Source organism: Vanessa cardui, chromosome 11 (genome assembly GCF_905220365.1).
Source record: "Vanessa cardui chromosome 11, ilVanCard2.1, whole genome shotgun sequence".
Taxonomy (NCBI): domain Eukaryota; kingdom Metazoa; phylum Arthropoda; class Insecta; order Lepidoptera; family Nymphalidae; genus Vanessa; species Vanessa cardui.
This window is the reverse complement of record NC_061133.1, coordinates 8,704,558-8,732,216: the sequence shown is the minus strand read 5'-3', so window position 1 is coordinate 8,732,216 and position 27,659 is coordinate 8,704,558. Positions and strand designations below refer to the sequence as shown.

The 27,659-nt window shown below is 34.3% G+C and overlaps 2 protein-coding genes across 4 annotated transcripts in view; both read right to left on the bottom strand.

Annotated features, from left to right (window-relative positions):
• Positions 1-19,443, bottom strand: part of LOC124533783 (partitioning defective 3 homolog) — a 53,327-nt gene extending 33,884 nt beyond the window's left edge. Inside the window, exon 1 of the mRNA XM_047109294.1 lies at positions 18,938-19,443. Within this exon, the coding sequence (XP_046965250.1) occupies positions 18,938-19,057 (120 nt within the window). The 5' untranslated portion in view covers positions 19,058-19,443. The remainder of the gene's footprint in view (positions 1-18,937) is intronic.
• Positions 19,444-21,446: 2,003 nt separating this feature from the next.
• Positions 21,447-27,659, bottom strand: part of LOC124533457 (Ca(2+)/calmodulin-responsive adenylate cyclase) — an 88,807-nt gene continuing 82,594 nt past the window's right edge. For all 3 annotated transcript variants that reach the window (XM_047108739.1, XM_047108740.1, XM_047108741.1), the window contains 6 exons: positions 26,985-27,131; positions 26,365-26,578; positions 24,990-26,289; positions 24,612-24,845; positions 24,198-24,276; positions 21,447-24,116 (listed from right to left, as the gene is read on the bottom strand). In XM_047108739.1, the coding sequence (XP_046964695.1) occupies positions 23,694-24,116; positions 24,198-24,276; positions 24,612-24,845; positions 24,990-26,289; positions 26,365-26,578; positions 26,985-27,131 (2,397 nt within the window). In that variant the 3' untranslated portion in view covers positions 21,447-23,693. The remainder of the gene's footprint in view (positions 24,117-24,197; positions 24,277-24,611; positions 24,846-24,989; positions 26,290-26,364; positions 26,579-26,984; positions 27,132-27,659) is intronic.

Here is a 27,659-nt window from a genome sequence, read left to right as displayed (position 1 = left end):
CTGGTCGTGTCGGCACCGAGGAGGGAGGGAGGGCCGGCACTCGATAGGTCGTCTCCGCTCCCCTCTGAGGTAACAAAGTCATTGAGCCCCGTGTAAACAATTATACATAACACCTGAGTTACCACAAAACATAAATATTTCGTGTTACTATGAAATTATTAAAATTTCAAGGAATTCATTAATTTAAGTTTACTCTTAGTTTCGTAATTGCACTACAAATATTTATTTATATTCCTAATTAAAATATCTAATTGGGCTATCTAAAATGGAATTTTATGTTTATAGCAGAAAAATATGTTATAAGGTATATAAGTAAAAAATTATGTATTTCCCATTTGCATGTGAAATGACACGACTCGAGTCGTACATTTTACAATTGGAATTAGATTAAGTAATCATAAACAAAATAGCTAGAAATTTAATTTAACGTTTCGATGAAATTCATTTGATAGGGCTGTGGTATATGTATGTTTAAAACGAATTACTCGGTAAAATTATAATATCGAGAAAATAAATTGTCGGTATTCAATTAATAATAATAACGATAAAATTTCTTGGAACAGGTTGTCCGATAACCTTTTTAGTAGTTTCATTAAAGGGTAGGAAGGATGTCGTTGGCAGTGTAGCGGAGCGCGACGGCGCGACCAACGGAACGTTCGGGGTGCCCACCGACCTGATCCAGTTATCAAGGACAGACAACACTTTCGAGTTTTGACCGGGAAAAGGGAACACATGAACCATACAAAAAGTAATTTATTCAACTTCCCGTTCGCATTGCACTATATATTTTACAATGTTATAGATATACTATTTTAATGCTATGTTTCTATAATTCTCTATAAATTTAAATTTAGTATCACAAATTTATAGTGATAAGTAAAAACATTTATTAAAAAAAAAACTATGAAAACTAAATTTCATAAAATAAAAACAAACCTTTATTTATTGTGTTAGAAATTTGAATTATCAGTGTGACATAGATACGAGTATAAAAAGCGCCATCTACGTTTATATATTTGAACTACGATGACAACTTTGAGGATATGTACTTAAACATTACAAATAATAATAAGGTCTTTTAATTACTACATACTATATTGTGATTATTTATATAAATAAATATGGTTTTTTGAATTATAATAATAGACTATTAATTAATGTGACACATTTAGAAATTTACATTTGCAACACTAGCGTTTTTCGAGTTGCACTCGGTAGATGTCGCTGCACGTCAAATAAGTGCGTTTGATTCAAAGATAACATGCTACTATACATGATACTTTGTCTGATGAATTAAACAAAAAGCAGTGTACATTTTTCATTTTTTAAACTTTACTTCGATTATCGAATTAATGTTATAACTAAACGAATAAATTTCATAAGTAATTTAATTTTGTTTTAGTCATATAGTCAATTTCAAATCAAATTAAATGTGTAGTTATGAACTTGAGCAGTATTACATCATATTGTTAAACTAATGACTAACGACAAGTTTTGCAAAACGCCCAAACTAGGGACCTCCAAAACTGCTGCAGGACTAAAATTTGTTAGAATCCTATTATTATAGAAAAACCTTGTAATTAACCGTGAAAAACTTAAAGTGAATACACGGTCTTTTCACTACTACTATTAAGTTTATTAAACGACTAACCAATAAATCTGTACGAAGTAATTTTATTCTAATCATGATACACGAAGTATCATCGTGCCACGATCGAAATATTTTCGTCTGTTATATTTTATTATACTCTTATTAATTTAGGGAATCAAGATAGGTGTAAAGAAAATTTAAAACAGAAATTTATGAAAATAACTCCAAAAATTTTCCTGACAATCAAATGAAGTCATTCTTTTCAATAATAAGTTTTAGCGAATGTATATAGTACTGGGAATGTTGACGCAACAGTAAGTCCTTACATTTTCGATTTTTCCAAACTTTCTACTATTTCTGGATTTTGATAATTATATCTAAAATATCTATGAAACTCTCCTCATATCGTTACTGTTAACCTTATGGTAGGTTAAATAGAAACGCTCGGTACACGTAAGATCACCATGGGGTGTTCACCGACAATTACCGTATCAATTCCATTATTATCGCTCAAACATTTGTACGTTTTGCTCAACTTAAATGCTTTCTCGCAAAATATCCACGACGGCCCCAACAGTAATATTCGTTTAATTTTTTGTTAAAGTTTTAGTTGTTGTTGTTCTTTGGGTTCTTCTAGAAAAGAACATTTTAAGTTGTAGTTTTTATTAGTATTGTAGGCAAGACATTTCATATTTAAAATACCTTATTATAAACCTACGTATAACTAGACATTTACGTATACAACAAGTCAAATTTAACAAATGACAAAACTTTATCCAATTATAACATATGCACTGTACCGAAGTATGACTTGAACAGGCATTTTACAATAATACGAAAAATATATAAAAAAAATTCTGTCTCTAATCTAACTTACGACGTAAAATCTATTAGCCAGTAGAAGCCATACAAGCGCTTGCCTAGTACAATGCCCTATTATACTACGCCTATTTTATGCTATTCAACATAGGTAATATTATATAAAGCACTTAGATATTATATAATACAATGTTTAGAGACGAAATTCTTGTAACAAGACGTGTCCATGGTAACCAAGCCAATGGCGTTTATCGATTTCTAAGGAATTTTACGCTCACTTGGTATTTACATAAATTGCTATGCAAACCTTCTAAACTGGATCTAAATGTGTAACATAGTATATTGACCTACAATTAGACAACTTTTGGCTTTATGAACTTAATTGACCTTTTATTTGTTTTTCAAACGTCTTTATACAACGAGAGTTATTTAATTAAAGTCCAATTTTCTTTATTTGATCTGTCAAATTCGTACGAAGTAGTGAATGCTTACGTTACACAATAAATCTAGGTTCCAAATTTTAGGTTCTGTGCTGAGTCAGTCAAGCAAACGATTTTATTAGATGAATAATGAAATTATTCGAACACGTGGTTAATCGAACTTCGCTAGTCATTATCAGGTTTTTGTTACAGTAGTTTTTCTATTATATTAATCAAGGTTGAACGGAAAGTCGTCGTCGACAGGAGCGTTACTCAGAAAATAGTCAGATTTATATCCAGCCGCAGCGATGATGGAATAATATGTACAAATAATGAAGATACTATTTACTGCAAAGGAAATATCCTTTATATAATAGAGAGATAAAACATTCAAACTCATTATCATTAAACTGAAACCACGAAGATACCCCTTTTTACTTAATTAACCTAATAGCATGCAACATTAATTCATTGTCTATCGATCATATATTATGAACAAAGTGAAGTTTCTGTAACATTGTTGGTATTAGAAATTCAATTTCCCAATGAACAATAGATACTAAAAACTAGGTAGGTATCGTATCTATATTGTCGCCGTGACCTTGATGTTTGTTCACAAAGCTTTCTTGACATGATTGTAAGCAAACTATATAATATACTTTATAGAATCTGTATTTTGTAATGAAACAGCCACATTTTTCTATAATCGTACATATTGTTAGCGTTGGTCTAACAGCACGCTTATATGGTTGCAGATCCGGAGGTTCTAGGTACGATGGCTATAGTCGGGTCAGATTACCGCCCCATCGGTTAATAAGAGAAAAAAAAATTGCACATATATACACTTGTGTAGTCCATCATCAGTGGAAAGAAGAACAGCAAAAGCGCCATATTCGTACTTTTGGATAGTGAGATTTAATATGTTAACTTCAAATCTCATATTCCAAAAGTACCGAGTAACTCCTGCGTTTGCTATTGATTAGTATCTGTGGTCGAAATTCGATCAGGAAGGCATAACACTAGTTATATATATAATTTACCAGGTGTACGAAATCCCATGAAAAGGTAACGTATTTCCTTTAAATTAGTAATATTAAATAATATTTCGTATACAAACAAAACCCTGTTAAAATTAATTTATAAAGATTTTGAATAATATTATACTTCTATGATAAGTACCATCATAAAAAATTACCAAACAAGGTTGACGATCTCATTAAAATATCATTCATGGCGAACAACCGCAATATAACAAACTACGATGTAAAAATACTATCAAGAACAAGATTTGAGACCAAAATAGTGGTATATCTTACGAAATGGACATTCAACTTTCCATTTTACGTTTATGAGTAATAAAATTTGAGGTCGCACTATCCAAAATGCATGACTTAACTATTTTAATAAAAAAAGCATTTTTACTAATACATCGAAAACGTGGGAATATATATGACAACAACTAACTGCTATTGACATACCCGTAATGAGGGTTTAATACACGTGAATCACGCATCAAATGAAGTAGCAGTAACTGGTAAATATGTTCCTCTTAAATAGAAATGGCCAAGAGATGGCCCAGTGGTTAGAACGCGTACATCTTAACCGATGATTGCGGGTTTAAACCCAGACAAGCACCGCTGATTCATGTGCTTAATTTGTCTTTATAATTCATCTCGTGCTCAGCGGTGAAGGAAAACATCGCGAGGAAACCTGCATGTGACAAATTTCATACAAATTCTGCCACGTGTATTCCATCAACCCGCATTGGAACAGCGTGGTGGAATATGTTCCAAACCTTCTCCTCAAAGGTAGAGGAAGCCTTTAGCCCAGCAGTGGGAATCTACCGGCTGTTGTTGTTGTTGCTGCTCCAAGGCGGATTGGATAAATTTTCATTTGATGCATGCAGATTTCCTCACGATGTATTCAAAAAAATAAATTACAAACATTAATAAAATTAATAATTAAATCATGAGCATAAACGATCCCAGCTGATCAATTGAAATCCGTAATCTTTTTTTACTTTAATCTTCTGTTAAGAATCACGTGCTATCAGCAACGTCCAAAATATCAAAGTACATTAAACTCTGAATAAAAAATATATTTCGTAACAAAGAGAAGAGTTACTCTTAATTGACTTAAGACTAATAAAAAAGAAATTCAATTTAAACACAGTTAATTACAATTGTATGAAATAGTCAAGCCACTAAATTTCGTCGATGCGTGCAATGTATCATGAAATACAAGTAAAACCACTTTCATTGCTCCGGCAAATTTTTATTAAAAGCGGAAAGTATAACTGGTGTCGGTTCGCTTGTTTCATTTAGTTAACCAGCGGGGTGATCGGTGGAGGATGACGGTCGTGGGAGAAAACGAGAGTGTGGCGTCAACCTGAGGAGACATGTTAATACATTCGTATACTTACCTACATATAAATAGGCAACGGTGGTATTGTTTGTATTCTCGGTACTATTAGTGGCTTGGTTTTGTGCTAATCTATCTAATATTATTTCTCTGCCAAAAAACAATGCAGCGACAGTTTTTACAATTGAATGGGTTCTAAAAACCTGTACATATTTGACTGTTGAGCTAAAGCCTCCTCTTCCTTTTGAGAAGAAGGTTTGGAGTATATACCATCACGCTGTTATACTGTGGGTTGAAGGATAAATATGTGACAGAATTTCATTGAAATTAGAGACATGCCGGTTTCCTCATTACGCTTTTCTTAAAAGCCGAGCACCAAAATAAAGTTTAAACACAAACTAAGTACATGAAATATTTAGTGGTGTTTGTCTGGGTTCGAACTTGCAATCAGATTAAGATGCACGCGTTCCACTGGGCCATCTCGGCGGAGTAATTACAAGCACAATGGTTATACAATCATATATCGCCTGTTTCACGGAGCAAAAATGATGTAGGTAGGTAATATCCATACTTCTCAGTATGTAACCAATGCCGGTGAAGGTGAAGCCATCAGATGGCTCATTTGAACGACTGATTCTAATTAATAATAAAAAACGGCTCTCGGTGATTCATTACGACGTTACAATAATTTACAATGATGAGTTGTCTAATTGCAAAAGAAATCTCATTTCTGTTAATTTAAAATAAATTAATTTAAAAATAGTTATATGGCCGTTACTAAATGCATGTGGACATATGATTGTATACTGATTGTTATACTTTTGGTCAATCAATTTAAAAAAATCATGTTATTTACCGTAATGAGAATGTATTATTTACCCTAATACGTTAGCATGTTTTTCATGCTGCTTCAGGGCGGTGTCTTAATAAAATACATAATTCACTGACGGAATAAGAGAAAGTCAGAGAGAACGATATCGGGAGATTAGTTATGCGACTTAAAAAAAACTAACGTTATCATATCTATGACGTGTATGTTTTTTTTTTCAATCTATAACAACTTTCACAGCCTATACTTGGCAGTAACGTTTCAAAAAGAAATATAGCACAAATATTTCGATTATTTAATGTATAGTTAATATGCCAAAGCTAAGAAAAGGCTTAAAAAAATATTGTAGTATCGTGCGTATGAGTTCGATCTCACATTTCGAGATCATTCATCGTATAAGTTTATAAGATTGCTATAGTTTGTTTCATTTAACTTAATTCCGATGTAATCACACATTCCTTTCCGTCTCATTGGATTTGTTCGTTCGATAAAATTGTATTTATTGTTATCGGACAAAAAACTGGGTTACATTTTGCACAATAGATAAGAGGAATAATAATAATCAATATCATTTGAAATGAGTCTTTGATATGTGAAGTTTTGTAAGGCAATTTATTTACATTAGAGAATGAAAATGAATGAATGACGTGAATCTTACCGGAGAATACAGATCTGATCAAGCGTAAGTATTTGACAGATTGTATTTCCAACAATTCATGTCGTGTTCGGCAAAGCATGAAGACATTGCACGGAACCTAAATATGATGTTGCATCTTCTCCTAACTAAGGCCATCCTATATTTGAAGATCCCTTGGTCCAATTGTCGGAGATATGACATTTTTCTACCGTAGTTGATGAATCTTGTGAATTAGGTATTAATGGTAAAGTAATTGAATGTAAGTACTATTTTTCAAAATTTACTATAATGGCCAAGCTTTTGGAGCAAACTGGTTATAGGCGAGTTAGGCGACCCGTTGATCGTGTTTGATTTGAATTTCGAACAATGGATGCGTACGCGCAGCTCAGGTACCAAACGTTTCACAATGTTTTAAATTCATACCTGGGTAAGTCGCTTTGTTCCCTTCCATAGTTTTGTTTGACTTTTGAAACAATAATGTATTATATTGAGCGCACGTGCAAATTGTTCTAACCAGACTAAACAAGGAAATATATACGTAATTTTAATTGTAATGTACCTCCTTCAAATGTTCTTAAAAATATAGGTATTAATCCTAGACGGTCAAAGTCTATATGTCTACCAGATATTTTTATTTTTATCTTCTCGAATGGTTGAAGTGATCCAATAGATAACACGTGTTATTAACAGAAGGTCACGAGTTCAATTCGGACAAGCACCTCTATGTTCATTTGCCTAATTTGTTTATTTGTGTTATGGTTCAAGTGCGCCTTACTTGTTTATGTTACTCACACTGTTTTGAGCTAAGGATAATATCGTGAGAAAACCTTCTCGCCTGTGAAGAAATTTTGAGTTATTTATATCCGGCATACCAGCAATTGAGTATCGAGTGAATTTATATATAAGATAAACTATCCTTAACTTGTGTTTAATTGAGACCGATTATACAAATTATAATATTTAAAAATAGGATCTTTTTTATTATAATTATTATATTGATGGTCACTTATATATAAAATAACCTCATATCGATTTTGGTATAATAGTCCATTGAGGTGTAACTATGCTTTGTACAACGGTCATATACATATATTTAACTGAAAAAATTCAGCTATTCTAAAAGGGAACACCGTTAATGCGCCTTGGAAACTAAGATGTTATGTAATGTACATAGTTTAATTACTTAACTACACCAGGTCACTACTTCGCTAAGCACCGCATTTTGACGTAGTGTTTGGAGAATGAACTGGATAACCAAAAATATTTGTCTTACAAGTATTTAAAACGGGATATTTACCATGTTTTTTTATATTTTTTGTTGGTCGACCTCGATATTTCGACATTATCTACGAAAGTCTTGTTCAGATTCTAAAAAAAATAGTGTTGTGTAATTATCTATGAAATAAATAAACATATAATTTGAAGCATTCTTAAGCGTAGTCATTTATGTAGAGTAGCTTGAATAACAAGTGAATCAAGCATTACTCACTGAGGAAATTGTTGTCTCAGTACCTACAGATTATAGTTATGTTAATATTCAGAATAATTTTCCGTTAACTATGTATAATAATTAATTACTGATAATGTAGTACAGAATTCCGGCGTTTGTAGGATAATATGACGTATTAAAATCATGTGTTTTTCAAACGTCACTATTATAATGTTTGTGTATATTAAGGTTATATATGTAATATTAAGGTAGTTTTATATGATAAAATAAATAAAATGAAAATAACATATTAAATACCAAGTTCACGGCCTACGCTCCGTTACTGTCGAGGTAAAAACTAATAAAATTGTGCGTAGTGGCATTAACGAAGATTGAGTAAAAAATTCAAGCATTGATCAGGACTAGACGAGAATGTACAATAGCGTTTCAAAGACCCGCCCGCCCCGCAGGTAGGACAGCATTCCATAATCGTAGGGTTGCCAAACATCTCGAGAAGTTATAGGACAGTGTGAGTTTACATAATAAGTCATTTACCTTGCAACTATACATATATTTTTGTTATACGTATTCGTATTTGTACATCGTTTTATGTATCTGTTATAATGCGTGTAAATTTTGGAGGTACCCAATTTGAAGTATCTCATATTAACGATTTAGAACCATCAAAAAGTTCGTATACAACTAAACAAGTAATATTTGTAACTTGAACATTAACGAAAAATAAACACCAAGAGTTAAGTTCGATACAGTTCCAAGTCACTGCGCATCTCAAGTAAGTAAGAGCATCTCGAATGTCCTAAATTAAAAATTTGAATGTTGTCATTCTAAAAGCAGACGGCGTCCCCGCCTCGACTCGTCCCGCCGTGATCGGTCCGGCGCAATTACTCGCAAACGGATATAAGCCACTCCATCTGAAGACACTAGACACTCTTAACTTTCCCACATGACGACATGTTCATTGCACAGGAAATGAAAAATGTGTTTAATCTATAATAGTTCCACACTATGAATTTATCTATCAAACTTTTACTTATGTGTCAAACCGATAGTTACATTAAAATAGATAATGTTAAAAAAATATTTATATTTGAAGAAGTATTTTTAAACAATAAAGAATTAAAATTTGCAAATGTTATAAGTTTAATAGGAAGAAAGTTGTTAATAAATGAGAGAAAACATTTTTTTTTATATTTATTGACTCGAGAAATCAATTTCATTTGTTCAATGATATCAAAATATTTCTGAATATAAATAATAACACATTTACGACTATTATTAACAATGTAAATACTATTGTATATTTATTGATCTCGTGGCTATTGGTTTTATCTACAGTCGACCTAAAAAAATTAAACTGTCAATAAAATCTCATCAATATGTGCTGGTCCTGGGTCTGGTGTCTTTGCCGTTTTAACCTGGATGGTTCCTGGAGTATGTGACCGAAATAACACAGAATGTGTGTGTTTGAGTATAATCTTATACTATCATACCGCTTCCAGTTTTAAATATTCTGAATAAACTGTAGTAGCTATATATTTTACGATTACAACATTATATGAAATAAATCAATGGTATTGAATACTTATTACAATCGACGTTCAATACAAGAGTTTATTGAGAAAGTTATAAAAACGGTAATCGCTTAGAGGCGGGGCTGGGATAACTATTAAACTACCTGAGAACAACAGGTGCATGCTGTTCCTAATACGTAATAAAAGGCAGGTAGTAGACGCGAACCTTTTTTTTTTACAAATTTCTTCGTATTTTTCAACTTCCTTTGTTTTTTGTATTTATTATAATTTTGGTTTATCCGCACCGAACAGGTTTATACAGTTATTCGCGATAACACTAACTCACGGCGATTAAAACAAAAGAGATTTAATTCATTGAAATCACTAGACAATTCAATTTGATACAGGTATCGCAGCTATTTCGATCCCCTTGTTTTATTGCTTCTATTCATTGTAGTATTGAATACGTGTATTTGTGCTGTTGCGGATTGAATGAATGAATATTTTTCTAGTATTTTTAAGCATAAATTATACCAAAGGAAATATTATGACTATACGTCTTTGGTATTCGTATTTTATAAATAATTTATAAACGTTGAAGATATAATTAAATTTTATCTATTTTGAAAAGGAGATTAAATACAGTAAAAATTTTAAAAATAAAATAATACAATAAAAAACATTATTAGAGTGAGTGTAATATACATTATATAAACTAATGTTGTTACGAAACAGAAGATGATTCATATTTAATTTTATTGTGGCTTAAATCTCACCAAATTATTTTATTGACGTTTTGTAATCTTCAAGAACAATTATTTATGAAGGATATTAAAGTTATTATAAATACTAGTAATATAATATAAAACTGAACTGCCTTCGTTATGTCACACTATAGTGAAACGTTTGCTGTCCGTACAATTTGACGCACTTGGGGTATCTTTCTCTAAATGTACTAGAGTTTCACCGAGTAGCGTACCATATAACCGATTACTCGTCCGAATTACGCGATTCAGGTTCCAGATTTAAAGTTTACCAACAGTTGAAAATAAAGGGAGAGTTAAAGTACAGGACAGTTTTATATCCATCTTCATCAAAGTCATATCTATAACAAATAAAAATCCTTACGATTACTTACTATTGAGACCACTATAGTCAATGGGGTTTTTAAAATCTAATAAATACTTCTTTAAATATTGTATTACTCTGGAGAGGCGGAAAAAGGAACTCTTCTGCCAGGCGAGGTGTTATACTTGAGACAACCGAGGCAGGTCCGCTAATCTATTTCGATATATGCATACGACCGAAAAATTTCGATAGCACATGTAGAACGCGTGACGTCAGCCTTACTTATATTAGGACGATATGATCCGCTACATTACTACTAGAACTCTTATCTAATTTATTTTTACCGCGTAGTAAACGAGTTCTTTGCGCATCTCTAATATTTACAACAACAACAGCCTGTAAATTCCCACTGCTGGGCTATAGGCCTCCCCTCGCTTTGAGGAGAAGGTTTGGAACATATTCCACCACGCTGTTCCAATGCGGGTTGGTGGAATACACATGTGGCAGAATTTCTATGAAATTTGTCACATGCAGGTTTCCTCACAATGTTTTCCTTCACCGCTGAGCACGAGATGAATTATAAAAACAAATTTAGCACATGAATCAGCGGTGCTTGCCTGGGTTTGAACCCGCGATCATCGGTTAAGGTGCACGCGTTCTAACCACTGGGCCATCTCGATTCATAACTGACTAATATTTGAAATTTTGAATATGAGCTTATTTTTCAAACATAATATAATAAAAGGTTTGACATCAATTTATGTATACTGCGAATACAGCGGTAATCCAAATATTTAGGAGCTGCGCTCATAATTAAATCGTTATCATAGTTTTTGTATGAAACATAACAACTTAGAATACAATACAAATTTCCACGGTAGTCAAGCTTGTTTCCTCATTTGTTTTTTTAAATCACTTGTATTTTTACATTTAGGTATGAGGTCAGTAAAATGTTACCTACATCAGATAAGTTAATGTTGTCCAACTATAATAACTTAGTTACCTAACTACTTACTGCAGATTTATAGAAACCCTGAATAATAATTGTTTAAACATAACTATATCTTAATTAAAAATGATGTAATATATTTATTTACTCATAATTGTAGCACATGGACTTTTTTCTTATATGTGTACCTTTATTTTAATGCTCCATGATGTTATTTGTACCTATTCATAATAAACATACAAGCCCTTCATATCATTTGAAAAAAATTGTTATCATATAATTTGTTTGTAATTGATTTAAACCAACACTAAATTCGTATCATATCAGTAAACGTGAAAATAAATGTACTTTTGAAATCGTCTATAATGTATAAAATTATACAAGTCGTATAGGTATTTCATGTTCAAATATGATTTTTCCTGGTGTATTTATTTTATGAGCATTTTATTTACAAGTTCTAGTATAACAAACGTACAATGTACATCGATGTGAAACTAATTGTAATGTTTACGGCTTCGAACATGATAGATGAGTCACTGGTAATCAAAACACTCCAGAAGTACCAGTTCTACTGCGAATTAACCGTACGATATGGCGTTTCAAATTCAAATACCTAGAACAGTATAACATTTGTGAGGAGAACTAGATTTGCATTTTGATAACATTTGCTATTTTATATAAGTACTTACATCATCATGTACATGATATACGATTGACTTTAATTTTTATATCAAGTAGTATGTTATTGTTCTACTACTGGACTAAAGAATCATCTCCATTAGTGATGGCATGGGGCTTATTCCACCACGTTTCGATACTTATCTGAATTTCAAACGACACGCAGGTTTTCGAAATGTTGTTATTTACCGCCAGGCGTCAAGCATAGGTAAAACAAATTAAATCCGTAAAAAAGCAATTATGCTTGCCCAGGCTTGAATCCACAATAAACCAATTACGATGTTCTAACCATTACACGTACTATAAAAACAAATATAGAAATATATTTTTAGCCTGACAAAGTTAAGTGTTAAATACGATTGGTATAATTTATGTAAAACAAATTCATTGAATGAGCATTGCAAGTCGTACGTAGGAAAATACATTGCAGATTTCATCGATATTATTCCGACCCTGAGCTGCGACAACTTCGAAAACAATTGTAGTACATATAAGTATACCAACATAGTGTAGTTAGCTTAGTATCATTATAAATGGAAAATCAATTGTATGGCTACATTGTAACTCGATCTCGCTAAAACCAGTAGGACTAATTCTTAGTTATCATGAATCCTCCTAATAATTATAAATGTGAAAGTTTGTAAGCATATATGTATGTTTGTTACTCCTTCATGAAAAACTAGTGACCGGATTTGGATGAAAATTTACAGTAATTATACATACGGTTATACATCAGAATAACATACAGGCTTTTTTATGGTATAGGTTGGCGGACGAGCATATGGGCCACCTGATGGTAAGTGGTCACCATCGCCCATAGACAATGACGCTGTAAGAATTATTAACTATTCCTTACATCGTCAATGTGCCACCAACCTTGGGAACTAAGATGTTATGTCCCTATTGCCTGTAGTTACACTGGCTCACTCACCCTTCAGATCGGAACACAGCAATACTGAGTACTGTTGTTTGGCGGTAGAATAACTGATGAGTGGGGGGTACCTACCCAGACGGGCGTGCACAAAGCCCTACCACCAAAAAATACAATGAAATGCTACAATTTATAACGATAATGTACGCGTGCGAAGCCAGAGAGGGTCGCTAGTATAACATACATGAAAATACATATGTCCCCAAAGTAAAATGGAGTAACTTCCACGTATTAATATTAAGACATTAACTACCCCTCCTGGTTTCACACATGTATATCTTTTAGATTAAGCAATAAACATAAAAAGTAAACAAAATCTGGCTAGTTGAAACCCTTTTCTCTACTATAAAATGAATGTATTAACATTTTTATAAGGAGAATATATTTATATGTTATTACTTTCTGTATCGATAACATTGTGAGTCAAGCGATAATTACTGGTTCATTATAATAATAATGTAGCTTTAGGTTTAGAAGTACTCTCGTCATCAAAAAAATACTTTCAAGAGCACACTAGCCAGTCAAATTGAATGCTAAGATCAAAATATAACGTGTATTAAATTTCAAATGATAAGGGAATGCGTCGATTGGCTAGAGCTGGTGTACTGTGCTCTGTGACTACTAAACTAATTGCAAATTATCGCATAATTGGACATGAGACGTGACTGACGCTGCACGTGCGCATGAGTAAGCTCAGCCCACGCAACTATTCCTACATGACGAAGCTAAATCGCAGCCTTTAGGAGGAAAAATATTTATATCATGAAATACGTTCAACGAAACCAAATTCAGAACACATTACTTATATTTTAAGTGTTACGTTATTACACGCTTAGGCCACGGACACACGCACGTTCAATCGTACGCAGATCTCGGAATCAACGGCCTTAATAAATAAATAAATAGTGGACAGCATCACATACATTACTCTGATCCTAATGTAAGTAACTAAAGCACTTGTGTTATGGAAAATCAGAAGTAACGACAGTACCATAAACACCAACCCCAGCCGAACCGACCCAAAACAATATAGAAAACTAATGGTAATCTACATCGACTCGGCCGGGAATCGAACACGGGTCCTTGGAGTGGCGTTACCATGAAAACCGGTGTACACACTACGACTACGAATACGGAGGTCGTCACGTTAATGTATTAATTATATCAATCAGCTTATGAAATCAGATGTAATTTAAAGGATTAAGTTTATTTACAGAAGTTTTGTACATAAAACATATCACGTAGAAACATATGGCATTTAATTAAATCTTAATAAGGAAATAACTGCATTCCATCTAGTCATCATACACCAAGTGTTGTATGTGCAAAGAATTGAAAGGAAGTTTAAGTGTTACTTAATGTGTGATAAATAAACGTTTAGGAATCGTAAGTTTATGTAAAGCCGGTAAATGGTTCGGAAACATATAAATTACACATACATAATATATTATTTTGCGGTTACTTATTCGTAGTACTATTGCTAACGAAATTATTTAGACGCACTTTTAATAGAACTAACGATTAATTACGCAACGACTGAAAATCTTATTTTTATATATTGTGTTATACATATAAAGGACATAAAAATTAATAAATTAAATTTGATTTTCTATAAACGATATACGCAGACTAATTATTTAAATTAAAGTACATACAATTGCAGAATGTCAATAGTGTACAGAAAAAGAAATATCCGTAGTACTAGTAGTAGTGTATTGTTACATCGTTCATTTGATTTACGTAATTAGATTGGCTGTGGATTTCTATGGATTCCAGAACTATACTCAGTTTTATATCATTTCCAGAGAACCGACACTTTTATATTCAGGTAAGGTAAGACGTTATATAGGTAATTATTGTTATTTCAGAAATCTTGAATATTTATTAAAACATTTTTTTTAACCTTTCGGTTCATAGCTAAAAGTAGAATTCTGATGGTACCCATCCTTTCATGTTATTTAAAAAAACTTAAAACGCAAAGTATGATGTAAGCAAGCTGTTATACAGTGCATTTTTTATTTAAATTGCATTAAGACCGCAATTCGACAAGACCATACGAAATAGTGTCAGGACAGGTTCAAAGACATTACAGGCTTTTCGAGGCAAGGATATGTATTAATGATAGCCTCTTCGATGCTATTGAAATGCATAAAGTAAAACATAGCAATTATTAAAAGGCTAACCAGAGCTAAACCTGATTTATAAGAACGCGAATACGTATGCGTGTATGTCAGTAATCTTTTTGATACTCGTTCCACTTACCTAATTAAGCAACTCGATAAGATTAATTAGGTTTACGGCCGTTAAGTATCTTTTAAATTAATTGTTCGATTCATTGACACTATTCTTGTCTTTTTTAATTTATGTCAAGAAGAAAAAAAGTATTAGTATAATATGCATACAAGTGGAATAGTACAGCTTTGGACCATATGCAGACGATTTTACACAGAAGAAAAAATTGGAAGATTCGGACAAAGACCAGCCATTAATCCACTTGACAGAAACCGAACATATGACAGATGTTTCATGAGTTTGGCCATTTATATTCTATTTTTTTTTTATTATATATTTTGTAGCACTATTAATATTGTTTATAATTAATTATTATATAAAACAAATGACAGCTTGTTTACAGCTTAGTTGCTTAGAATCTTTAAAAAGGAACGTCTTATTCGATTCTAGGTATTTGGTTCTAGGTAGGTGGGATTTACAGAGCAATAAAATTAAGTTTTACTACACCTTCGGGAAACGAATAATAGTTTTTTTGTTATATATAATGCCTGTCAAATCGCAGAGTATATACAATCGCTACCTATGCCTGTTCTTATATGTATACATTGATAATAAAAAAAAATCTTAAGAAGGTGTTTTAAAAAGTATAATTCTGACAGTCATAAATTATTAATGTAGTAAAAGTTTTTATTCGGGTCATAAAGATTAAGAAAAGTTTATATTTAAATATATTTTTGAGGTTGACAAACGGCGCAATGGGTCAACCAACGTTTAGTTCACCATCTTCAACGGTATAGTATTGACATTTCCAGAAATATTAACCATTCCTCACACCATCACGCAAAGCAAACAATTGAAACGAAATTTAATGTCCTACGTGCCTGTAATAATTATACACATACCCTCCGAACCGAAATACGGCGACACACACTAAACTATTCGACTGCCTCGTTGGTGTGGTAGTTACTTTATAATTCCGCAGATTCGTCATCATGGGTTCGAATCCAGACATACGCAGTAATAGTCTGAAAGTTGTGTTGTGTGATAGACAACATTTAAAAACCTAAAAGAGCCTGAAATTATGAAATAAGATGATAATTTGTGCACTTGTGCTTGCACTTTATAATTTATACATGTGCCTTATAATATGTCCGAAGAAAATATTAAGCATGGAATGGCCGAAGAATTTGCAAAGTTTTGAAAATATATTGTCATTATCACAGTTTAGGTGTCAAATAACTGATTGCTGAGTTCCGAAGGAACTTCCAAGTCCTCCCATCAGCGAACCAAATCCACAAACATGCCATATCATTTCTACAAAAAAAAACCGAGGTGTTTTCTTAATTTGGGGTGTTCGACATTAAAATTCTTCAAAAAAATATAAACCATAAATAAGTTAGGACATCAAACTAACGGCATGTTTCTTAGAACCGGTCTAAGTCTGAAACTATAACTAAAATACAATAGACGCTTTGGTCCGAATATTTGACGACAAGTCGTTAAAACATAATCGTAAACCTAAATCACAGAATAACTAATTGACTAATTTGATAAGGGTATATTTATAAACTGTTTTATATTAAAAAAATAAGTAGACTTCTTTAGGTTTAAACTGTATTAACTTTAAGTACAGTTTAAAGGACTAAAGCAGGGAGTACTATTTATGTATTTATAAGAAAGGTATTTTTTGTAAAATTAAAGTTAATTTCATATGAACATTATATAAAGGTAATAATACGACGCGCTTATGTAAATCACCTGTACTAGGTTAATGACTTTTCTTTAGTGCTCATAAATATTATATGAAAAAATCTAAAATATGTATAAAAAAAGATTGTTACAACATTAATGAATCATTTTCATTCAATATTTTAATCGTAATCTCCATAACACATAACATTGCATAGCCAGTGGAGCGGCAAGCAACTCTTTGCCGCTCGTTAACTAGTGCTTGCGACCTTACTGTTGCGTAATTGCGAGGCAATCATGCAGAAAGTTTACCAAAACTACATACATACTAGATTTGTGTAACAATTAATAAATATTAACACGGATGCATGCAGCCTTTATTGAGATTACGCGATTTAGATTTTACTAAGGGAATACATGCTGAAACTTCCTTTAATAACCTCGTTCTTGATGTCTGGAAATTTGTTTCAATTTAAGTTCAACACACACACACTGACTGGTATATAAATATTACTTTTGTTTAAGGAAAAGTTTTTTTGGTAGAAATTCTGAATCCCATGTATATCTCGATAGGTGCGCATAGTAGGAACAGGCAAGGTCGGTTACCTCCTACGATCGACGATAGTGGGCTTAGCCTGCAGGTGTGTCTGCAGGTGAGTGTATATTAATGATATCTAGCCAATGCTCAGTTTAGATATGAAAAAAATAATCTTTTCAAAGCAATAAATAAATAAAAGCCAAAGTTATTTATGTAGGTCGGTGTTTTAATAAAAGGATAAGTTTTAAAACATTGTAACTCAATCAGTATCAATTGACGCGATTTAGAGAGAACTTGGTGATTTGATTATTCATCATCCTGGGAAATACGTTGCAACTGGTGTAAGCTCATGTATGACCGACTTCTTCACCCTCACTGCGATCGTTTTGTGCCGCACACAGTCGCAAACCATAATTTTGACAATATACAACAAAAATGTTATTTATGTAACTTATTGTGGTGCATAGTCATTATACGTATCTTAATATGATAAATGGACTTCTGCTGAGAGAGTAAAATTGGATATACCTATATAACTTCCGGTTGAAATATCTACTAGCTTTGCACCTTTATGTAACTATTTAGTAACTATTTTTTTATAATATAAGTGTTAATTGTATGCAAAAACAAAATTACAAGTAAAATTGTTGTTCATTCATGTCTCTTCTCTCATTCAGTCTTATTAATTCCTGTCAGTGTCAAATTGAACCTGCGACTATTACATGTAGCCCGCATACTAAATATTGAAGGCTGAGCCTACGGTAAAGTAATGTTTTACATCTACAATATATCTGTGTTGCTATTTTGGGCGAGCCAGGTTTGGATCTAGTCCGACAGCATCTATAAAGTAGCAATAGCGTTCTACAACGATCTGATAAATTGTCGCGAAAGTGGTTTTCGCGCCATCGAGATCATACATTCCATAGCGAAATGATCATTAGATACGCAAAAACAAGATGTAGCCGAGATTGCAAATCGTGACATTTATAAAGGATTGCTTATAATTACGTACCTACTTGGCATATCGCTTTTTTTTTTCTTTTTTTAGTTTGATGAAAAATGAAAATGTACTGTAAATAAGTAGGTACTGAAAGTACCATAAGTACCATTTCATTAAAGTAAAGTTTACGTACTAGAGAACAGTTTGAATATTTCAACCGATAACAGTATTTAAACGGCGTAAAACATTGATGCAATTGATTATGTTACCGTATAAAACGATAGGAGGAACTGACCTGTCCGGTAGCTTTTTTATATCGAAGTGTTGCTTCTCGTACGAGGTCCCTGACCAACAGGTCGCCAGCGCCACAAGGAACCAACACCCGCACAGAACCAAAACACACCGTCACCTTCATATTGACACTTCACTTATGATTCACTTGGCAGCGTTGACCGCTCACCACACATTATATTCACAAGCTAGCATATTAGTTTGACAAAAAACTAATAAGAGCACAACACTATCTAGCGCACATGGTAATGGTAGCCCTATGTCGAAGCCGCTCACAAAGCACCGTTGAAATAAAAATTACAAAACTGGCAGTTCGGACGTGAGTTTTCATAGCGCTGTATACAGATCATACGTTAGCACTTAATCGGTTGCAATATTTTGTCACCATCAATTCAGCACAAGTATAGAAATAGCATTCAACATTGAACGCATTACGATAAGATTACACAAAATACGGGCATGAGCGCAAAACGGCAACGGTCATAGTGACTCGCGAGTAGTATGAATAAGAATTCGTTGTGAAGTAGTTTGTAACAGAGGGACGAGGTGGAGCGGGGTGCGACCGGTTCCGCGCGCAACCAATCGGCGGCGGCGTCACGGCGGGCAGCTGTGCTGTGCTCCGCGACTCGCGCGTAGAGGTGGCCGACGTGCCGCGTCATACCCACTTGCCACCGCACGATGTGTTTCACTCACATGCCAACTGCTTCAAATTTTGAATGAAACCGTCCGTTTTTGTAGGCTGAGTCATATATTTTCAAAAATGGAAACCGACTTAGATAGACTGTAGATTATTTCTTTAAATAGACCCTAGTTACGCAGTTAGCCATTACTTGATTCGATTTTATTGTAAGTTTGTTTGATCAATATCTATAAAAAAAACGTTTGAACGATTGCTGCTCTTATCACAGTTATTTAAAAAATAAGCCTTGTTAAATTATTGCAGTTTTTAAATAAACAAGTTTGCTGTTATTTCAGATTGTTATATTATTTAAGTCTAATTAAGCAAAGAGAAGGCTTAGCGATATTTCAATATCGTAATTAAACCCTTAAAATATATTTATTATTTTCATTTTACACGTGATTGATTTGGACGTAGTAGTTAAGAACCATGAACTTATTTAATGCCTGTGACGTTTTAATTTTAATGTTCAGATAGTATTATTTATGAAATATCAGCAGAACCTTATAACTAAGACGTTCTAAAGGTTAGAGAAATATCACCTTATCCAAAGCGTTTTAAAGTAAGTATTCCACACTTTTTAAACCGATTATGGTACACTCAAAAATACCTATTAATTTCAGATGCCTGATTCTTTCAGTCATACACTAAAATAACATAAAAACGTGCCAATAATAATGTACCTTTTTTTTGTTAAGGGTCCTTTGACAGCTAGAAGGGTCACATGGTATGAGGTTATTAATGCGGACTCGCACAAAAATAATATTATTATCCTTAGAAATGTATGTAAATACGACTGATGAAATTTATAATTACACTAAAGTAACTGAAATAGGAAATGAAACAACAAATTCATGCCTGAATGGATTGGAATGCCGAATGCACCGTGAAGGAAACTTCTATGAAGGAATTTTACAGGTAATCTTAAGTTGCACAATGAAATAACAATAATTAGCGTAATTAAAATCAATAATTCTTATTCAATCATATTTCCATAATTACATAAATCGACAATCAGAAGTTTCTGATGAGGAAGTTATAGATAATTTATGAACCTTCCTACTTAGAAGATGGATGTAATACTTGTTAATATCTGTGGCAGAATCGACTATACCTACTACTAAGATTTTGTAGGGGTAAATTTTAGATTTTCATATATGTTTTGTATTTTTATTTTTAAGTAATGACTCAAACATCAAACGTAGCCATTTATCGAGTGTATAAATATATACACCTGATATAGCTTTTATACGTCAATATTTATACCAAAATATAATATTTTTGAAGTCAAGTATGTAAAAAGATTACGTTTAACTTATACCTCAATATACTATAATAAACGTAGTAAAGAAATATATGATGCCTGAAAAAAATTAAAGTTCTCTTCATTCATTGTGTTGGACTAATTTAATATATAGTAAAAACATTTTAACTTTTTGAAGTTTTCACGTCTAATATTTACCTAATATATGGCGTAAGCATAATACCTAATGTTTATTCTATCAAATATGAGAATCTACTTTTTTTTAAAATTTGGAAATGAAATAGTACGTGGCAAAGGTTTAAGTGTTAAAGTGTTCTGTGAGTTCTGAGCTGTGACAATAAATTGTCGGTGGCAGTTATAACCGTCGTTTGTTTAAACACACCGTCATGTACTCCATGGTGTTATTTTCAAGGCTAAAGGCATTAATATGCAGCAAACAACACCGTAACCGACGCTTCACACGTGACATATAAGCTTATGACCAACCATACGTCTGTTGTGGGATACCATAGATTACAAATAGGGACGATATGGCGTCATTCGAGGAGATAAAATGAAACAGTATTCCAGGTAATGTAAACCGCTTTAATTAAATGTAATCAATATTGCTTAATTGAATTAAATAAATAAAATACATAATATGCTAGAATATGCAGCAATTTAAGATTATAATATCTACAAAAAATATTGATACACAAGATATTTTTGGCTATTATTTAGTATGAAAGCTAATTCGGGGATATTTAGTATGAAACGCATCATTTCAAAGTAACATATACGTAATCACATTTATATGTTTGTACTTAACACCAAAATGTAGAAACAAAATTTTCCTAATTCCCGTTTTTTTTCAAAAACAGTTTATTCGGATTAAAATAGGTTAATATAATTATTTTATTCGTCTTCATTCTTTTTTTTTCTTTCAACAACCACATTTATGGGATATCGGATTTGAAAATTTCTACAAATATTGATATTTTTATTTACTACTGATTTACGTTAAAAATTCGAATTACTTAGTGAGTTTCCCTATTAGTACGAACTTGGTTAAAATAAGTACAATATACTCGAATTAGGACAAAAATGAGTAGCACTGAAATAAATATAAAATATTATAAGCATATACGCAAAATATTTGGCACTATACCTAAACACGTTAACGAGAGACTCTTTAAATTGACGTACTGAGAAGACCCATTGCAAATAAGAGATCTCTTCCAAAAATAAAATATATCTCCACAGAACAATACACTACTTAAGATTACAGCACTAGACAGATGATTAACAATATTTACAAAGATTACCAACAATTCACTAGATCCCATTGGAGTTATTTTCCCGCTCATGTAGAAACTGTACACGTTAATTTTTATATGAAACGTATGAGTCCAATAAATAACTCATTTATAAGATACAAAAAAACCTGTTTTTTAATGATAATAATTGTTGCATTTCACCCAATGATGCGATAGCACATTTATAAATATCAAGATCATTCAGAAAACAGAACGCTTAATACAATCGACAGCAGAAAATAATAATTGCGTTCCAATGCCAGCAAACTAAAAATCATTCGACATTATCGCATTTATTTAAGTACTTGCATTGTTAATTACAATAAGCTTCCGAAATGGTCAAATAGAATACAAAATCACGACTAAATTAGTCTTGAATGAGTTGTTCTCTGCATCGAATCTTATACTAACACATGAATTACACGAAATTGACACAAAACTATTTTACATTAAATAACAAAATATTTTAAATATAATAATGAAGAATATTCTACAACAAATATTCGGTACTGGTTTATGAATCAGTTGTACTTTGGGTTTTATTTTTATAACTACGTGACTGAAGGCCGTAATGCAAAAAAATGTGTTGGAAAAAATATGTTTTTAAAGTTTTTTTTAGTATATTTGAACACTTACAATTGATCACATCTTTATAAACTCTACGATGGAGTATTCAAAGGCAAACATTAATAAGGTAAGGCATATCATAAAGATCTAGTCGCGCTTGTACATTATTAACATCTAAAAATTTTGTTTTGAAATAATCACTAATATTAGGTATATCGATATATCAAATTTATATATTTGTCATAAAAAACATGCATATAACAGAAATATGTGAGAAGTGACTAGAATCAAGTGAGAAAATTATAACGGAGTTTTAAGATTTGATATTTTTGATACAATATGAAATATAAGAAATAAAAGTATGTAAGAATCTAGAATAATTAAATGTGGTAACATTATTACTAGACGTGTAATGTTCAAATGCAAAATAATACATTATTATCAAACCACACTAAAATTTCGTCGAATACGCGAACTTTTGTTTATGTTGATTTCTATAGATTTTACAGTACAGGGACCAGCCCTTCACACTAAACACCGATGTTTACAGATATTGGTCGCTCATATTGAAATACCTACTCCTTAATCACAAGACAAATAACAAATAATTCTAAGTCAGAGCACCTTATAATTGTAGAGATCACCGCATATTTCTAGATGAGTCGAGCCGCCATCACATGACACTCGCAAATTTACAATGAATATTTTACAGTGATATTAATAGGTACATATTGACAATTTACATAATATAAAGTACAAATAAGTTTCGTTTAAACAACAACGAGGCACGTCAGCAGTTCGAATAGCAACGATCGATTAAAGGAAAGACGTACAAACGATAAGGTAATTCGATTCGACTATTTTAAAATCGTAAATATTTAATACAAAATAAAATATTCTGAGTATTCATTTAGAGAGCAAATACAGAGTCGTCGCCGTACCACAGCGGGCGGCGCTACACGTCGCTCTCGCCGTCCGTGACGTGCGCGGGCTGGCCGAAGTTGCGCGTGATGGATTCGCTGACGGTGCGGATGTTGGCCAGGTAGCGGTGCGCCGGCTCGTCCGAGTCGTAGATGGCGCTGAGCGACTCCAGCGACACGAGCGCCTCGGAGTCCAGGAGGCGCGACGAGGCGCGCGAGGACACGTCGTCGTCGCGGTCGAAGTAGCACGAGTTGACGTCGCTGAGCGCCGCCTCGGCGTCCGTCAGCCCGCCCTCGTTCAGCATGGACACGTTCTCCAGCGCCGGGTCGTCCGTGGTGTAGCCCGTGCTCTCGGGCTGGCAGCCGTCCGCGTCACCCTCGCCCTCCGAGCACGACGAGCTCCATTCCGACTGACTCTCGCCGTAGATGCCCATTTCTCGGTGGCTAGAAGTGGTCACCTGCGAGGAGATTTGACGAAGCTTGTAAATGGTCACCTAACACATAAAATTTACTATGATAAAAATATATGTCAGTTTTACCCGGTTGCGTAGTCTGTCCTGTACGTCATTCCCTGGTTTTTCTTTTGATGGAGCCTCCATTTTTCTAGAGTTCGGCGCTCTGTTGAAAACGTATTTGTTACATTTTTTTTATTGTAATTATTGAACATGTAATGCGGAGGAATGCGGAGGAATGAGGAACACACTGTGAGGAAGGCCTTGAGCATGGATGTGGATGGATATAGAGGTAAAGGATGACTAAGGAAACGATGGATGGATTGTGTGAAAGACGATATGGCTAGAAAGAATGTTACTTGTGAGTTGACGTCTGACAGAGAAGTATGGAAGGAGAAGACATGCTGTGCCGACCCCAAATAAAATTGGGATAAGGGCAGGAGAATGATGATGAATGATGATATTGAACATGCGAACAATGGCCGAATGATCTGCACTCACGAGACACGCTCGGCGGAGTGCGCGGGCGACGGCAGCTCCACGACGACGTCGGTGGGCAGCACGCCGGGGAAGTCGGCGGGCGGCTTGAGGGGCGAGGGCGCGGGGCGCGCGCGGCCGGGGCTGGCGGGCTCGTGGCGCGCCAGCTGCGTGATGGCGGCCAGCCCCACGGCGTGCAGCGGGCTGCTGTTGTTGTTGTTGCAGTTGCGGACCGCCTCCACTGACGAGTTCGTCGCCCTGCGATTCATAAAACGGTCAGTGCTCGCTGTAAGCTGTAATTGGTTTTTCTATAGGCCATCTATGGGCACACATAAGTTTTACTAGTCATTCTGCTGAAGATCATATACTTTTATTGAATACTATTTGAAATGGACCTCATACCTTAATTCTAATTTTAAGTCCTTTCTCTCGACCTTTGGCGAATTGATTTTAATTAAATTTTTATCATCAAGCAGCCTTTGTATTTCTCTCTCGAAAGGCGGCACGCACGCGACGTCCGAAGGGCTCCGCTTCGTGAACACTTCCCTCGTGTCATGGTTTAAATGTTTCAAATTGTTCGGGCGGCTCCCGGAGCTGGAAAACGAACTTGTTCTCTGTGTCAGGCGATGCGGGACGTCCTTTTTGTCCGTCTGACTGCAGCCGTCTCTTTTGACGGACGTCTGGAGCATGTTAATTATGCTCCTCTGTAACTTCTCCCCCTCTTTTTGAAAATTTAAACTACCTTCAATGATTTTTCCGTCGAGGGAGGGCTTCTTATTCATTTTGTGTTTTGCGTAAATTTCATTAATTATGTTAGGTGACGGTTTATTTAGACGAATAGGTGGGTAGTCGTATGCGGTGTTGGGATCGGTACGCTGAGGTCGAGGGGGAGGCAGCCATGGCGTCGGTCTAGGGGGCGAGGGGGAGGCGTCGGTGGTCCGAGAGTAGCTCTCGTCCGAGGAGCTGAGACTCGGAGAACGCGTAATTGAACTCAGTTCGTCTGCCGAAGAATGGACTCGCGGACTTCTCGCCAGAGGTAAGCTCTCACTAGATCGAGGTCTAGGCAGCCTGGTCGGAGGTCTTCTTTTATGAACAGTGGGAGGGCGGGGCTCCTGCGGTCGTGGCCAGGGCGGCACTAGCGCTCGAGGAGGAGGCCAACGAGGGTTGCCATTGATCCCGTGCGGCGGTGGAGGTGGCGGTGTATCTTCGGAATCCTTATTGCGTCGCCCTTTGCTGCCTTTGTGATTGTTTCCATTATTTTGGTGTCCATTGGAGGGAAGGAGAGGCTCATTTTCCCCAGCCACTGAGGATTCTCTAACAGGTGGTAGTCTCGAAGGTTGCGCTGCTGCTCTTCTTGCTGAATTTTGCAGCATCGCAAGCGGAGTTGCGACACCGCCGTAAGCCGTTGGCGGATTTTGAGGTTGACCGTTTGAAGAGTTCTGCGTGTTGCCATTAGACGGCGCCCTGTCCGTTAAAAAGTAGGTGGTCATTTCGCCTTTCCCTTTTACTTTGACTTTACCTCTGCACACAAACTGATAGGCCATATCTTTTAACACCTGGAACACTTCTTCGGTGACTTGGGTGTGGTTCGGTAAGCCCGTGGAATCCATTCGAGACGCCACATTAACGGTATTACCCCATATATCGTATTGAGGTTTTCTGGCACCTATCACACCGGCGACAACAGGCCCGACATTGATACCTGTCAAACAATAAAATCGTTATTCTTAAAGAACCTTACTAATAAAATAATTTTAACTTTCTAACTGATACTTACCAACACGCAGCATAAAATTGTTATACGAGTTATCATTGATGTCTTTGAGTTTATCTCTCATCGCAAATACGAATTCTACAAGAGTTGCCATATGTTTACGAGTGCTGGCGTCGTCAGACATCTTCTTATCGGGAATGAGACCAACGGCCGCCATATACGTAGAGCCCACAGTCTTAATTTTATCTATGGCATCGAAACGATCTTCGCCTAACAACTGCAATGACAAAATAAAAATATTTTACAAGAATTTTGTAAGTAGTTTTTGCAAGCATAAAACAAAACCCAAAATAAAAAGAACATTGAATTTATGCGATATAATTGGTCGAGAGCTTGAATAATTAATCTATGATAATAATCATTACGGATTCGAAAAAAATTGCATTTTAAATGCCAACGAAACTTCACACACAGAAACTTCCCAACAGAACTTTGAAGGTAAAATTAAACAAGATATAAGTAGTTAAGTGAAATAAAATTTGAATTATACATAATAATACAGTAATCAATAATTGTTAGTAGTGCAAAATATCGTTGAGCTATTTGTAAATCTAAGTTTTATTTATCTTTATTCCTTCCTCCATTGGATTCGACTTTAAGACGTATTGCTTGCCATATCTTACCTCATCGAAATCAGCAATAATCTCGTTGAGCAGCCGCAAGCACTCCATGCCCTGGTTGTTCCCGTCCAGTTCCATGTAGAACTCGTGGTAGTTGGTGATGGACGCGAATACGACGCCTACGCGCTGGTATGATTGGTGGTACAGGTCCTATGAAACAAATCAAAATATACTTTATTCAAGTAGGCTTTTTGTCAACAACCAGTTTTTAGGTGGTACAGGTCCTTTGGAACAATACATCAAATCAATATATACTTTATTCAAGTGGGCTTTTTGTCAAAAACCAGTTTTGAATCGTCATTTAACAACTATATTAAGTTAAGCTATCACCGGTTGGGAAAGTAGACCGAGAAGAACTGGCAAGAAACAGTAGTTACTCTTTTTCAACATTTAAAAATACAGTCATGTTAAATACAATACACTTATATGTATGTTATATATCCTGCTTGGAAGTCAACAAGTATTAATACCATGCTTTATCGACTGTATGATCTCGTATTTTTTTACAAATAATTATTAATAAAAATGCATTCCTAAATTAAAAGTAATAGGTGTTATATGTTCCATAATGTAATAAAACCTTGCCAAGTGTTAACTTATACGGTATATTAATTTAACCTTATTACGCAAGTTACCTTACGATGTTTACCTTTATCGCTGAGCAAGAAAGAAACGTAT